Source organism: Cupressus sempervirens, chromosome 3 (assembly GCF_028749045.1).
Source record: "Cupressus sempervirens isolate cs-2001-9-10 chromosome 3, ASM2874904v1, whole genome shotgun sequence".
Lineage (NCBI taxonomy): Eukaryota > Viridiplantae > Streptophyta > Pinopsida > Cupressales > Cupressaceae > Cupressus > Cupressus sempervirens.
In genome coordinates, this window is record NC_143120.1 from 315,978,687 (window position 1) to 315,995,178 (window position 16,492).

The 16,492-nt window shown below is 37.0% G+C and overlaps 1 protein-coding gene across 4 annotated transcripts in view; it reads left to right on the plus strand.

The window, feature by feature from the left end:
- The window catches only part of LOC149566253 (uncharacterized), a 59,278-nt gene that overhangs the window by 31,941 nt on the left and 10,845 nt on the right, over window positions 1-16,492 (plus strand). Inside the window, exon 4 of one of the 4 annotated variants that reach the window (XM_089819662.1) lies at window positions 8,539-8,853. The exons of the other annotated variants lie outside the window; for them this stretch is intronic. Within the exon in view, the coding sequence (XP_089675788.1) occupies window positions 8,539-8,636 (98 nt within the window). The 3' untranslated portion in view covers window positions 8,637-8,853. Of the gene's footprint in view, window positions 1-8,538; window positions 8,854-16,492 lie in introns of those variants that run through there. 4 annotated transcript variants of the gene reach the window in all.

The window sequence follows — 16,492 nt, forward strand, 5'->3', positions numbered from 1 at the left end:
GCCAGGCATGCACTACACCCGACGAGATCAGAATGTACCTCTTGAAGAGGGAGAGCCAGATATACAATTTGGCTCAGTGGGTGGTCCAGGTGGTTCTGGTGGCATTGGGCAGTGAGCTACAGATGCTGAGGTTGATAGAGACGCCTTGCAGGCATTTAGAAATATTGCAGCTGGGCAGCAGTAGATGACAGGTGTTCTGCATCAATTATCTGACACCTTGCAGCAATTAACTTTGCTTCGGGATCGGGGTAGAGAGAGGGCTCGTGATATATCTGTATGTTCCCATCAATCACGTGTGGATGCTGGGCCTAGGGTGATCGAGGATCATATTAGGATGGATGATAGGATGGACAGGACAAGGTATATTGGTGCTCAGGATAGGCACCAGAGACCTACTTTCTTGAGACCAGATTTAGATGTGGCTAGCACCACTTCTGACACCGCCCCATTTGTTGAGGCTGTACTAACTCATTTTCATGAGTGGGATGCTCTTCCTCAGGCATTAAAGGATAACTTGAGTTTTGATAGATATCTGACATAGAAGCGTGAGCATTCTCGGGGTAGGCCTTCTATTGACAGACAATGGCCTAGGTATACTGAGCTTCAGCAAGCAGTTGGTAAGATGACATTGACTCATTTTGATGGGAGCGGTAGAGTGATTGCTAGAGCTTGGGCCACAAGCTCGACACCTACCTCGCTTTGCATCCTATGACTGAGGAGGATGCCATCAGGTTTACTATGCTCCATCTTGATAGAGTTGCGCATGATTGGTGGTATCATGGTTTAGTATCTCTCCATCATGATCAGATCATATCATACTAGGAATTTGTCGACAGGTTGATAGAATGTTTTGATAAGAAGGATCTTGAGGTATATTTTAGGGAGTTGGCTCAGTTATGACAGACAACTAGTTTGGAGGCATTCATCAGTGAATTCTAGAGGATGTCAGTGATGGTGTATGACATATCTAAGTGGAGGAGGGTTATGCTTTTCATTGAGGGTCTTGCTGAGCCACTCAGAGGGTGGGGTAAGTCACTAGATCCCCCTTCAATGCAACAGGCAATGAAAAAGGCCCGTAACTTAGAAGCCTCCCGCTACGTCCTCCTATGATAGGACACCTCCTCAGAGAGAGGAGAAGACTAAGGGTAAACATCTTGCTACAACACCTTTGGACCGGGAAACAATCAATGATTTGAGGAGGAAGTTGTGTTTCTAGTTTCTACTGCAAGGGTCCTTATGATGTCGACCATGACTATCCTATGAAGCCTAAGGGTTAAAATAGGATGATGGAATGGTTTAAAAATTAACTATGATGATGGTAGTGCTGAGTTCTAGCAGTAGTCTAGGAATTTCAATTAGGAACAACATAAGAGTGATGATGCTGATGATGAGGTGGATGATTCTAACCTCAAGGTAGCTTATTTATCTAGTATGAGGAAGGAGGGAGCTTTCAGGATGTGTGGGCTCATAGTTGGACAGGGTATTGTTGCTTTATTTGATATAGGAGCTACTCATAATTTTATTGATGCATGTTTAGTTACCACGAGAGGTATGTAGACCGAGGATTTTGAGGGTCTACGGGTATAGGTAGCAGATGGTTACACCTTGAAGTGTAACAAGATGATTACAGATCTTCCTGTGAAACCATATGCTTTCTCTACAGATTTTTTTGTTGTAGACATGGGGGGAACCGATATAGTTCTTGATTTGGCCTGGTTACACACACTTAAGAATATCTACTTGAGTACAGAGAGGATGGAGATGAGATTCATTAAGGACGGGCAGCCCTAGGTTCTTAAAGCAATTTGTAATGATGAGTTCAAACAGATCTCCCTTAGGCGCATGCAACATATGGTTCGTCATGAGGATATTATTGATTGGGTAGTGGAGTGTAGGATTATGTCTACTCAAAAGAATATTGAGGAGGCGGAATATCATTCAGATATCTAACAGTTAAGAATTAAACACTCTAAAGTGTTTAATGATTTATCCCCTGGTAGGCCACCAGATCGTGGGATTGAGCATATTATTGAGTTGGAAGAGGGCACTAAGCCTATTATGATCACTCTCTATCGCCATTTGAAGAGACTAAAAGATGAGATTGAGAAGACCATAGAGGAGCTACTTGATCAGGGGCATATTAGGCCAAGTCCCCATTCGCTTCTTCAATTGTTCTAGTGAAGAAGAAGGATGACACCCTCCAGATGTGCATTGATTACCAAATGCTGAATAAGAGGCCCATTAAAAGCCAGTATCTCATTTCACGAATTGATGAGCTCATTGATGAATTGCATGGTGCTGAGTATTTTTCGAAGATTGATTTGAGATTTGGCTATCATCAAATCCGATTTAGAGAGCAGGATATAGAGAAGACAACATTCAGGTGTCACTGTGGGCATTTTGAGTTTTTGGTCATGCCTTTTGGTCTTACCAATGCTCCTGCCACCTTTTAGTCTACTATGAATAGGGTGTTCCACAGTCAGCTCCGCAGGTTTGTGTTGGTCTTCTTTGACGACATTCTGATTTATAGCAAGACTTGGGACGATCATGTTGTTCATTTGGATACGGTGTTGGGTATGTTGGATAGGGCTTCCTTGTATGCCAAGGAGTCCAAGTGTGCTCTTGGTATGACAGAGTTGCTTTACTTGGGGCATATTATTAGTGCTCATGGAGTTCGCATGGACCTAGATAAGATCTTTGCTATTGTGGAGTGGCCTACACCTAAGACCTTAACATAGTTGAGAGGGTTTATTGGACTTTGTGCTTTTTATCGGAGGTTTGTGGCCGGTTTCTCACGACACGCTGCCCCCCTTACTGATTTGACCCGTAAGGGTTCTTTCCATTGGTCAACCCAGGCACAGGATTGCTTTGAGAAGTTTAAAACTATTATGACTTCATGTCCAGTATTGGCTTTGCCTAATTTTTCTAGGCCTTTTGATTTGCACTGTGACGCTTCTGAAGAGGGTATTGGTGTCATTTTGTCCTAGGATCGACATCTCATAGTTTTTGAGAGTAGGAAATTGCAGGGTCCTGAGAGAACTTTTAGTATTTATGATAAGGAGATGTTAGCTAGCATGCATGCTTTGGCTAAATTCAGGCAGTATTTGGTGGGCAGCAAGTTCTGTATTAAGACTGATCATAATAGCTTTTGACATTTCTCGGGGCAAAGGGATTTGAATGAGAGGCAACAAAAATGGGTCAGCAAGCTACAATCTTATGATTTTGATATCTCCTATATCAAGGGGACCCAAAATATAGTCGCAAATGCTCTTTCAAGGAGACCTCACTTTTGTATAGTTTTTGATATTTCAAAAGATTGGAGACATTTGATTATAGCTGAATATGTCAAGGATTAGTGGGCAATAGGTATTGTGGATGGTAGTATTTAGAATGATAGGTATTCGCTTTTAGGAGAGTTGATTATCTACAAAGGAAGGCTATATTTGATTCCAGAGTCAAATGTGTGTAAGATTATCTTGTAGGCATTTCATGATTCTCCTATGGCTGGTCACCCCTCGGGTTTTTCAAGACTTATAGATAGGTTCGGGAGAGATTTACGTGGAAGGGATTGAAGATTGATTTTCATCACTACATTTGAGAGTGTTTGGTTTGTTAGCAAAACAAACATGAACACAAATATTCGGTTGTTTTATTACAACCACTTTCTAATATTGAAAGAAAGTGGGAGGGAATTTCCTTGGACTTCATTGTGGGCTTGCCCAAAGCCCAAGGACGAGATTGCATATATGTGGTGGTAGATAGGCTCATGAAGTATGCTCATTTCTTCCCTATTACCACTACCTATTTAGCCGTGTAGTTGGCTGAATTATTTTTCAGAAAGATCTTCAGGTTGCATGGTATACCTAAAACTATTGGGTGACCATGATAGAAGATTTATGAGTTATTTCTGGTAGAAGATTTTTAGATTGTGTAGGACTGAGTTGACTCCTAGCACTAGCTACCATCTGTAGACTGATGGACAGACGGAAATTGTTAAAAAGTGGATAGAAGGATATTTGTGAAAATATGTCTCTTCGCAGTAGAAGGCTTGGGTAAAGAGGATTCACTTATATGAATATTGTTACAATTCCACTCATCACATGACTACATAGATGTCGCCTTTCAAGGCTCTATATGGGTATGATCCACCTAGTTTTATAGACTTGTTATGTGGTGATAACAGAGTACTGAGTGTAGGAGATTTGTTGCAGGACAGTTAGGATGTAGTGAGGTCGTTGAGAGAAAATATACAAAGAGCATAGAATCAGCAAAAGCATTATGTTGATCAGAAGAGAACAACTCGGACTTTTCAGGTAGGTGACATGGTCTACTTGATGTTGCAGCCCTACCGGTAGTCTTTGATAAAAAAGAGTGGGGCTGAGAAACTTAAGTCGTATTGTTATGGACCCTTTTGGATTGTGCGGCGGGTTGGTGAGGTGGCATATGAGTTGCAATTGTAATGTCCCCGTTTTTTGGCAGTCTGTGTAGTTGATTGAGATAGCTCATCATAGCGACTCTCGTGAGCTGACAAATTGTTTTGGGGGTCTTAGTTGATTACTTACTTTTTTTAGTAAGTCTAGCATGGGCAGTTGTTATTTTTAGCAGCGCAGTGGATGGCTTGGCAGTTGGTCATCATCTGCAGTTGATCAGGTTAATAATTACATGAGCTCTTATTTATTTATTCATTGAGTTGCATTATTATAATAATTTTTATATTATTATAAATAATGACTTAAAGAGATATTTCTAAAAAGCAAGTTAGAAAGTTTCTAGTGTTGAGTTCTTTTGGGAAACTTCCACGTTTTTTGAAGTGAAATTTTATGGAAACTTTTGCCAACGAAAAGCTTATAAATGAGAGCTCTTTTCATCGGGAAAAAGCATGCTTGATTATATATTTGATTTTGCACCTTTGTGGCTTTTTCCCGGGTTCTTAATTGAATGCCCTTGTTGATGTACAAGGGTTTGGAATTTCTTTTGCAATTTAGTTGCTGAAGTATAGCTAAGTTTTCCCAACTTCTCTATTGTTCATCAATGTAGTTGAGAAGTGTTTTCATTCCACTGATGAGGTATAGTGGATTCGATATTTGCTGAATTCTCCTATTGTGTTTAACTATAGCTTGGAGAATCTTGTTTTTTTTAAATTCTAGAAGTGTAGAGAGTCATGTTTTCCTGCCTAAGAAGTTGAGCAAGAGTATGGAATTGATGTTGTGCGTCTGCTGTTCCATATATACTTGCGCCAAGGTTGTAACGCAAGCTCATCATATTGAAGGGATTAGGCGTCAAATTCTTGGAAGTTTAGATGCAAATTACAGCCCTTACACTGAGTTGGGACGGCTGAAAAAGAGCCATCAATCTATGCTGAAGGCTTGCGATATTACCTAGCAAATCGTGTCAAGGGAAGGAGGAGTCACGCCTTCCAATTGGTCTCCTTACTGGCCGTAATTCATATAGATGCTCATGTATTGTTGTGGGATACTAGAGGGACAGTTATCATTTGCAAAGGTTGGGCATTGAGTAGTCACCATAATCAATGAGGAAGCATGCTGTGAAATACAGTTTGATTGAATAAATGTAGTCCAAGTGCCATATCTATATTTTATGATTTTTGATGTATGCTTTCAAAGAACTTGCAAAGTAAAGTCTTGAAGAAGTTTAATTTGGCTATAATTTATTATCTTTTCAAAACTCCTTGAATTTGTTGATTCTAATTTTCATTGAAAATAAAGAAAATACATTATAAACTGTTCGGAATTGCAAAGAAAATAAGTTTTGTTCAATAATTAAGTTGGAAGCCAGTTCGGATCTTTACAGCAGTTGCTTGATGATAGCAAAGTTCATAATGTGTTTCATGTTTCATGCCTCAAATGGGCTTTGGGTCATCATGTGAGACCTTCTCTTGTATTGCCTCTGTTAGATGATGAAGGGAGATTGGAGTTGATTCTAGAAGCGATTCTTGATACTAGAGAAAGGCAATTGCGATAGAGGACCATTCCTGAGTTTTTGATTAAGTGGCAGAATCTTCAAGATGAGGATGCTACCTAGGAGCCTGAGGATACTCTACAACATTCTGGACTTCGATTGCTTGAGGACAAGCAATCTTGGGGAGGGAGGATTGTAATGTCCCCGATTTAGTAGGTCTCCGAAGTGTGGGTTTGTTAGCTCATTATCGCGACCCTCGTGAGCTGATGTCTAGAGTTGGGGGTCTTTGTTGTGAGATTGCTATTATTGGATTTACTATTTTTAGTAAGTCACTCATGGCCAGTTGCTATTTTTGGATTGAACACTTCAAGTAGGATGGTCATCTGGTTCTAGATATTTGGTCTCTCTTTGGGATTTCTTTATTACAACCTTTTATTGGTGAGCTTGTTGGCTTAATGATTATTTAATTCACATTTAATAATCATAGTGTTTTAATATTATAAAGTGCCATAACTTTATTTTATAAAGTTGCATTTTAAGCGAAAAGTGTGAGAGTGAAGTTGGATGGCTCAATTAGTGTTATAAATATAGCTTTTTGATGAGGAGAGATCATCTTGAATAATATACCTTTTCTTGCTCATTGCATTGGCATAGGGTTTTTAAGTAGTTTTGAGTTTTTTCTTGATAATTGTGCTGATGTAAACAATTATCAATTTCTCCTACTCTATGCGCTATATCTAAGGAGACGGACATTTGAGGGTGGATTAATTGCTATTGTTGGCAATTAAAGGAAGTTTGATTTGGTTTGAATAACAACTGAAAGTGTATTACTTGGGAAAAACATTTGGACCGAGTTTCAGTTTGGAGACGAGACGAGTGTTGTTGGTGTACGGGGTCCATAATTACAGCCAGGAAAGGGCTGAGCTAAATCTTTGTGGTGGTGTGAGCTACTTGTGGACGGGTTTGAGGCCAGACGTTAGACATTTTTTGGTGGCCGTATGCAACAAGGGTCCGAATTTCTTGAATTTGCATTGGACGTGAGTTCCTTGGTTGCGTTGGGAGTTAGAGGTAGTAGTTGTGGGATATTCTTGCTACGTTGGACATATTCATTGCTGTTGGCAGCATATATAATTTACTTTTTTGGCAGCTCTTGCAACACACAATTGGCGGCACTTGCAAATATATACAGCAACCAGGTTTTCGCTAAAAGTTGTAATTGAATTAAGTTGTTTTAAGATACTTTCATTTCTTGACAATAAAATCCGACATAATTTGGACTTGTTTGTATGATCGTAATTTCCCCTTTATGTCATCGTATAGTTAGCAAGAATTTAGAAAACATAGTTTAAAAAAAAAAAAAAAAAGAAATTGGAAAAAAAAAAGAGCAAATCTGTGCAGAGATAAGGTCAAGAGTTTTTACATCTTTGTAAAGGATTACCAATGGCCTTAAATAAATTAATAAAAAATGCAAGGGACATACTAAAAAGTAACCTTTCTATAAAGGTCATGAGGTGGTAGACGCACCATATGCATGGGTAGAAGGGATCATCGAAGGTCAAAAGATCAACTCCAAAGGAAATGAAATTGTCGAAGGAGGAAGTATGAGTAGGACCAATGCAGCAAAGAAACTACCCAAGTAGACAATCGAAGGTCAGTGTATAAACATAAGGATATCGACACATATAAAGGTGGTAGTCACCAAGAGGTCACGTGACATCCACGTACTATAGGGGAGCTATTGATAAGGCCTAATAAATCCTAACGAAGTACGTGGTCAAAGGGAACATGCATACAACACACTCTATAAAAGGGCATACATAAAAAGAGATAAGATTGGATAAGCATTGAATTAATGAGCAGCAAGGCCTACCCTAAGTAAGGTAAATGGGTATAAAACATATGTTAAGCTTATCTTACATTTCTAATAAAGTAATGAATCTATTGGTTATAAATATAAAGTTCTTTTATATAATATAAGTGCTAATCAATACGCAATGGATATGTTACTACTTTAATTATGGAAATTGCCTTTGATTGAAGATAATAATATTTATTTAATTTTGATATTTTATCTTTTAATTAAATATATAGAAACAATAAGATTAAACTTCCCTAGTGCCAATGTAGGGATTATACTCAACCCTATATAAATGATTGAGTGTTGTTATAGGGATTGAGGCCATCTCTATATAAATGGCTAAGTTGGGATTGAAGGAATATCATAGTGCCAATGTGCGAGGTTCATTCCCTCGTATAAATAGCTCAGTGCTAGTACGAGGGGTCAATGTAATCCCCATATAAATGGCTAGATGGGAAAAATAACTCATAGTGCTAGTGCAAGAGGTTATCACAATCCTCGTATAAAGGGGTAATAGTGCTAGTGTGAGAGATCAATACAACCCATGTATAAATGTCTAGATTTGCTAATGGCTAGAATATTATGATCATGTCAACATATGCAAATGTGAACCTTAAGGATTGTACTTTAGAAAAGACAGTCAAATAACTAAGGGTTAGGAAACCCGGTCTAGAGATGTCTTTAAGATTTGGGATTAAGATAGAGGGTAGAATAGTATAATTTGATTTGTTATTATTATGATTCTAACAGTTGTTTTGCAGGTATTATTTGTCCCAAGCTAACCTTAATAGTGGGGACATTACAAAATGGATCGTCAATAGTATTGTCTATGCATAAGCCATTGGCAAGACAATTTTAGTCAATAAGGTCTTATGAGCACCTTGAATATTTGATATTAAAGCAAAATGATGTATTTTGTTATGACTATGTGATGCTTGAAGAGGCACCTACACATCTTGGTGTATCGTGCTAACCGCAAGCATATTTTGGTATGATGAATCTTGAATGAACCATCATTTATTTTTGTTCTCTTCATACAAAAGCTTCAATTCATATGGCATAAGTTAATTGTGTGCATAATTTGCAATTCCTTGCCAAAATGTACGAAGATTCATATTTGCTCAACATTGTGGTCTCATTTTGTCATGTATCTATGGTCGATAGCACGAAAGGATACCATCCTGGTTTTTCATGTTAAATTTTGAACTAGAATGCAAGAAGGCAAAGAACAAAAACACAATAAAAGATGACACAATAGACTATCCTGGGAAAATCCTCCACATGAGGGATAAAAACTCAGCCCCACAAAAGAGAGTTCCATTATTAAATGCTCAACACAAAATACATTGATCTCAAGCTTATGATTGCAACTCTAAACAAACAATCGATAACGTTATTCACAGTTCAATCACTTCTTTCATGCATATACAAATCATACAGAACTACAAGTATCTCATATATACTTCTCCCACAGAGAATGAATTACACAAATAAATTAATCATCTATAGATCATACATAAGTAATCATCTACACATCATACCTAAGACTTCGTGAAGTGCAGTGCTTGCTGAAGCAGAAAATCACATTTTTTAGACACATAAAGATGCAACTGTTGCCTTCTATACTTCACCAGAATCACAATGCCATAATCGCTATTCATAGATCAAACATCCAACAAAAATAGAACTGTTACAGTCATGGAACTTAATATGGATGATGCATGATTCTCTTCGCAGTCACTCAAGAGGTGATCACTTTTCTTAGCTGAAGTACACACTGTTAATATACTATTAGTATGTGAGCTAGTCATGACACCAAAAATTGAATAAGATCGCAAAAACTCAAGAGCCTTCATGGTTACGAAGACAAGTTGACAACAGTTACAAAGAGGAGACGATAGGAATCCACCCAAAGATGGTACATCAAACAAAGATGAAAGAGGAAGACATAAGGCTGTGTACAACATGACCACCTGAGCTTAATGCACAATGATTCTTGTATGTCGTCTTCTTTAAGGTTGGGCGGTACCAGTTACACAAGAATTTGAAACATCTTTAGAACATACTAAGTTATTAACAATATACATTTACTGCTGAAAGAAACCATATGAGAAAAATGAAGGGATATTGAAACACCAGAAAATCTCTCCAATATTTGAGCACATGATATAGTGACAGAAGACATTAGAGAGAAAATACAGCAAGGATGACATAAGCTCATCATCATCAAAATACTATAGTTGCTGCAAGGCAACACATTGAAGGAAAAATTAAATTAACATGGAACTGAAAAAACCTGAGAGCAATGAGGTCTGCACAATCATCACAGGTAGAAATGATTTCTTCTGCAGCTAGAAAACATTAACACTCCCTCTTAGAAAAGGAGAAATCATTCACAGATATCATGTCATGGAGTCTCTCATCATGAAAACAACAATGGCTGCACCCATATGGGTCAACAAGAAAACATTATCATACATTCTCTTGATGTGATATTGTCATCTCAACATGACGTTCACCATGGATACTCCTAAAGGCTGAATAAACACGAGCTAAGTCATAATTTCTGTCACATGACATCCACCATGGCTAGTACCAGATGGATCCCAAAGGATGGAACAATGGATTTCGCCTCAAACTTCTCCTGCAAAGAAGAATCCATTAACAAGTTCTTACTCCTCAAACTTCTCTCTCAAAGAAGAATGCATTAACAAGTAGCTGCACCTCAAACTTCTTTGACAGAGAAGAATGCATTAACAAGGGCTTTCACCTCAAGTTTCTTCCTCTTTGAGAAAAATGCATTAAGCTCAGAACAGTTCAATGTTGAAACTCCTTCTCAGTAAAGACTCCCTCTTAGCAGGGGTAGCATTCTCACAGCTTGATTAGAACAATAAATTTCAGGTGACCTCAATGCTTGAACAAAAAAGGATCCTGTGTAGACTTACTACTACATGAGCTTGCTGATCCTCTGCATAGGACTTGGCACATTACATCTGCCACTCAAGCTCCCTCTGAATCTTCAAGCACTTGCATCAACCTTCTGACCTCCTTGTTCAAAGATTACCTGAAATGCTTGCCTTAGATGAATGATTTTCAACACACACCTCTGAACTTTATGACATACTAAAGTTTGGGGCTGTTCTCCTTGTTCTTATCCCAAATCATCCTCTACTGAAGGTTCACAAAGCTATCAATATCAAATCCAAATAGGCTGCAGAATTCTGTTCTCTGCAACACTGCAACCCATTTAGCTGACATATCTACTTCATAGAATTCCCTCTGAATGTCATGTTCTCCTCTTAGAAGTAGCTGATCGCAATGATAGGAACTTTGTTGTTTATTGTCTTCATCTTTCTCGATTTCCTTGCTGAAGCAAACTCTTCATCCAAGGCTGACCCAACCTTGTTACGAGACATCAACTTAGACTCATGGCTACAAGCTAAGACCTCATAAATGTTTGTGAGCAGCAGTTACACATGAATTTGAAACATCTCCAGGACATATTAACAATATACATTTACTGCTGAATGAAACTATATGAAAAAAATGAAGCCATATTGGAACACCAAAAACCGTATCCAGTAATCGAGCGCATGACGTAACAACAAAAGACAGTAGAGAAAGAATACAACATGGACAGAATAAGCTCATCATCATCATCAGAATACTATAGCGCTGCCAAGCAAAACATTGAAGAAAAAAACTCAATCGACATAGAACTGAGAGAGATTGAGAGCAATGAGATTCGCACAATCATCACAGGTAGAAATGATTTCTCTTACAACTATTAGAGATTACCATTTCAGAGTCAAAAAGTGTAGAGGAGAAAGTCATAAAGTTTTTATATTCGCTGGCCAAATCTTCAATAGTTTCAATTATATGATCTAGTAGATCTCCAGAAACTACTGAATATTGTTTGTGATGTGCCTAATTAATGGCTTTGTTCTGTTATATCTTTCATGTTTTATACGGTTTTGTCAGGGGCTTCTAGACTGTTAAGGTTTAAATACCTTGTTTATGATGTTTACATGTCGACTTCTTGATTGACTTTCTAAACTTTTAAAGTGGTTATGATTCATCCTTAATGATTCCGTTTTGGTTAAACAAGGAAAGTTAGTATGTGGCGTTTGCTATGTGAACTATTCATATTAATCTTGCACGTAACTAGATAAATTGTTATTCTGATATGAAATAGATATCCTATGTTTTGTGCACACTAATGTCATAATGTAAGAGTGTATAGCAACGGCCAAAAGCGTTGCAATGAGGAAGTTTGTAACAGCTAACCAGGTGGAGGCAAAGTCCACAAGATGAACCTTGAAGGAGTCAACAACTGGTCACCTACTAATCATGAGGTGTAATAATAAAACTTCAATGTTCATACTTGAAGTAGAGTAGATCTAGGAGGATTAATTATGCTAGATTCCCTCTACAGCGGAAAAAGTTTGACTGTTTCTTATTCAGATCTTAACTACCTTTCCTTGTTTCATGTTGTAATGAGTAGCATCCTCCTATTGTCCTGGGAGTGGACTTGTTATTAGGTTTTTCTTTTCTATAAATGAGGTTGAAAAACTTCTTCTTAGGAGGTTAGAACTCCAACTATTGTAATTTCCAGTTCTAAATGAAGAATAGTGTAAGCCAGTTTAGTATGTGGCAACCTTATGAATCAATACGATGATATTTTAGTTTGCAATATATAACTGAGCTTTTTGAATACTCATTCAAGGGTGCCCACTTGGTGAGGATTGAAGTCTCAGTATTTGGTAGTTATTTTTCATTTAGTACTTAGTTGCTGTCCTGATAGTTGACCGTTCTGCAGCCACTAGAAATTCCTTCCTATGTCTTTTCTTGCAGCCAAAGTGGACAGAGTAATTGTTCTTTGTTTATCATGGATTTCATTTCTGGTAGTCCTTTCAAGTTAAGTTTAAGAGGTAGTTGTTGTTAAGTATTCAAATTGTTTACTTTCCATGCACTTTCCTTTCAGTACCATTTCATTTTCAGTTATAAATAGCATGACTATAATTGAGTTTCCAATGCATATACTTTGTTGACCCATTTGAAGTATAAGTCCTTGTGTTAACAAAAAGGAGCCTTCACGATGGTCAAATAACTGTTTAGCATCCAATCTCTAAGTTCAGATTCTAGGGCCTAGTTATTGAAATTTGAAACCATTAAAAAGAGACCAACAAGTTGGATAGCCAAGTATGAAATTTCCTTGTTGACTAGTCAATATCCATTCTTGATTAAAAAGATTGAATATACATTAAGAAACTAAGTTGTCAATTTGGGTAATGGATTTTTTGGTTATATATGTGTGAAATGTTTTAAATATAAAATATAAAATATATTGTCTAATCATATATTATTATATTTGCATTTATGTTTGTGTAGTATAATATTATTTATGATTGTAAAGTATAATTTAAAATAATTGTAAATCGCCTTGTATTAGTTGGGGAAATAAATAAGTATATTAGGGCTACTAGACTATTTTTTGTGTTGTTCAACATTTGATTTCTATAGATATTGTTACAGAGAAAACATAATTGTAGTAACAAAAATAATTCGTGTGATGTAAGTTGTCTTCCTACTAAGTGCTTTGTGCACGGTGTTCACAAATCCCCTAAAAGTGGGGTTTTATAGCCACAACAATGTAGTGTGTTGTAAGTTGTCTTCCTACCAAGTGATTTGTGCGTGGATTTTGGTTGTCTTCTTCAATGGTTTAAATAACTAGGTCCTAGAGCCATAACTTGGAGATTGGATATCCATGCTAAGTAGCTATCTCATCATTATAAAGGCTCATTTTTTGCCAACCTAGGGACGTATATTTGGAATGGGTCAACAATGTATATGCACTAGGAAGCCAATTGCAACCATGTTATCTATGACTGAAAAGATAATGCTACTGAAAGTAAAGTGCTTGGAAAAGAAACAATTTAAATGCTTTAGCTATCATCTAAACTGAACTGAAATGTATAACAATATAATCCATGACAAACAAACAAGAAACTACTCTATCTACAAGAACTATCACAAGATAGAGTTTCTAGTGGCAACAACTAAATACTCAATGAAAAAGAACTACTGGAGTCATCACCAAGTGGGCCCCCTTGAGTGAATATTCCTAAAGCACAAATGGATACGCAAACTACAATATCTAATTATTTATGCAAAACACTACTTCATCCTAATGGAGCTGAAACTATTCTCAATAAATTAAAAACTGAAATTACAATATCTAAAATTTCAAACTCTTGAGAATTGGGGTGTTTGAGCTTTATTTATAACAAGAAGACTTCTAACTATTTGTAACTAACAAGTCCACTCCCATGATAGTAGGATGACATAATTTATTACAAGATAAGAAAAGGAAGGGAGTTATGCTTTGAATGGGAAAAATGAAGCCACTTTTCCTCTAGAAGAACTCTAGCATAGTTGCTCCTCCTAGATCTTCTCTACTACAAACATGAACACTAAACTATTATTATAACCCTACGTGAGTTGTAAATAATTAGTTGCCAACTTTTTCAAGGTTCACCTTGGCATGACTTTGTCCTCAACTAGTTAGTTGGCATGAACTCCCACATTGTAAGGCTTTGACCATAGTTGCACCTTCATGTAGTGTTGCATTATGATATTAGCATGTACAAAACAAAGATATATCCATTTCACATCAAAATAACATTTCTTTAACCACATGCAAGACTAATATGAATAAATCACATAGTAAGATCACATAACATCTTTTGTCATTTAATAAAAAAATAAATTATAAGGATAAGTTCATGCCCACTTTTGTCAAGCTAAGAGAAAAAAACATAGAAACATCATTAAAAAGGTCTTAAAACCTATAATAGTATCTAAACTGTTGGAAAAATAGTAAAAATATTAATGATATCCATGGAATCGATCCATTATTTGGACTCATCATTCCCCCATTCGAACTCGTTGTTACTCCTCTAGAAGGTACAAGATTTATCATCCGAGTTTGTACTCTGGAATCATTGGGGGTGACCTAACCAATTCCTTTGGTAGTTAAACTTCAATAAATCCATATGTTCTTCTCTAGCTTGACCCACCCTTTTTCTTCTACTTCACTGAAAGCATTTCAATACTCCCTATAATCTGGCATTGGTCATGAAAGCATAGGTGGTTGAAAAATAAGTGGAAGCCAACTATTCTATTTTGTCTTGCCTAGGTGTATATACCATGGTTCTCTTATAATGTCTGTATAATAATCTTGAAGGGAATGTAACTCTACCTGCTTCAATTCCTCTACCAAACTATTCCATCTATGTGACAAATATCCATCATTGTCTATCTTAAGTAACACTCATTTACTCAAATTTTTGGAATGCCTCTTCTCTCAAATCTAGGATTTGTTGTTTACACTCTTATGTACAGAATCTCGTGCCGAGTGAAGACAACTTTTCTAGGATCTTAAGTTTCAACTCTTAAATGTAGAGGAATCTAGAGTTAATTGTAAACCTCTAGAATTGTAGGGAATGTGTTCATTAATTGTAATTAACCCTATATATTCTCTCTAAACATCCTAGGGAGGCAATCAAATCTCTAGAGTAAATTTAATTACCTAATAGATTCTCGGAGTCCCCTACAATTCTACGGGTTTGATTGGAACTTGCTAGAATAAGAAAGTATTAAATTAATAATCCCCCAACTGAATTGTAGGGGTCGTGCACCAAAACATGAGGACTCTAAGATGAATATCCCCAATATGAAGTAAGGGATTCCGACCACTATCACGAGAAACATAATTGTTATGCATGCATTGATCAGAAAACAAATTTTTAATTGTTGTAGGGGAAGTATGGTAAACCTGGTAAAACTCCTATGGGGTTTTAATAAACAGGTTCAAATTCATAACAATTCTTGATAATTTGAAAGAGACATTGAATTCCTTTAAATACATTGCATATGCCCTTTTTGGTGTTTTGCATTCTAAAATCTGTGGTACCAAGGTTAACACATTATCCACCTTACTCTGTAATGCAACAATTTTCTTATTTTTCTTCTCAATCTCGGTAGTGATCTTATTAATCAACTCCTTCAATTTAAGTTTCTCTCTATTCCACTCCCCTTCTTTATCCATCATGTCCTTCCATAGGTCTAGGCGGACAACCACCCATGAAAAAGTGTTTGTGTCTAACTACTTGGAGCTTTTATTGTATTAATTACTCTTCTTATTTTCTAGATAACACTTGTTCTGCCATCTGCTCTATTGTAGTAGCTAGTTTAGCAAGATCTCCCAAATCTACATTCTCTTGAGGCTGCTTCTCTATTAACGAATCTTGCTCTTCCTAAGGAAACTCTCTCGACTCACCTTGTGACACTTCTTCATCCCTCTCCCCTTTTTACTCATCCACTTCCACCATTGGATTGTCCCACTATTTAGGTGAAGAGGAGAATTGTGGACTCTATCTACAAGGTCTAGGGGGGCGATTGAAAATTTTCCTCTTCTCTCCACTAGAAAAAGTATGAACAAATTCTAAAGATTCAATGTGAATATTGACCCTAGACTATGTTTTTTTGATTCCCAATGGTTTCCCGTGAGCCTATTACTTCTTCTTTGTGGTGACTTCTTAATAGTTTTGAGGGTTATAATTTTTTTAGGTTTCTTAGCCTTTGCAGTGCCTGTAGGTAATTCTTTCTTCAACTTTCCTCTTCCTAGGGCTTGGGGTTTTCTTCTCCAATTTT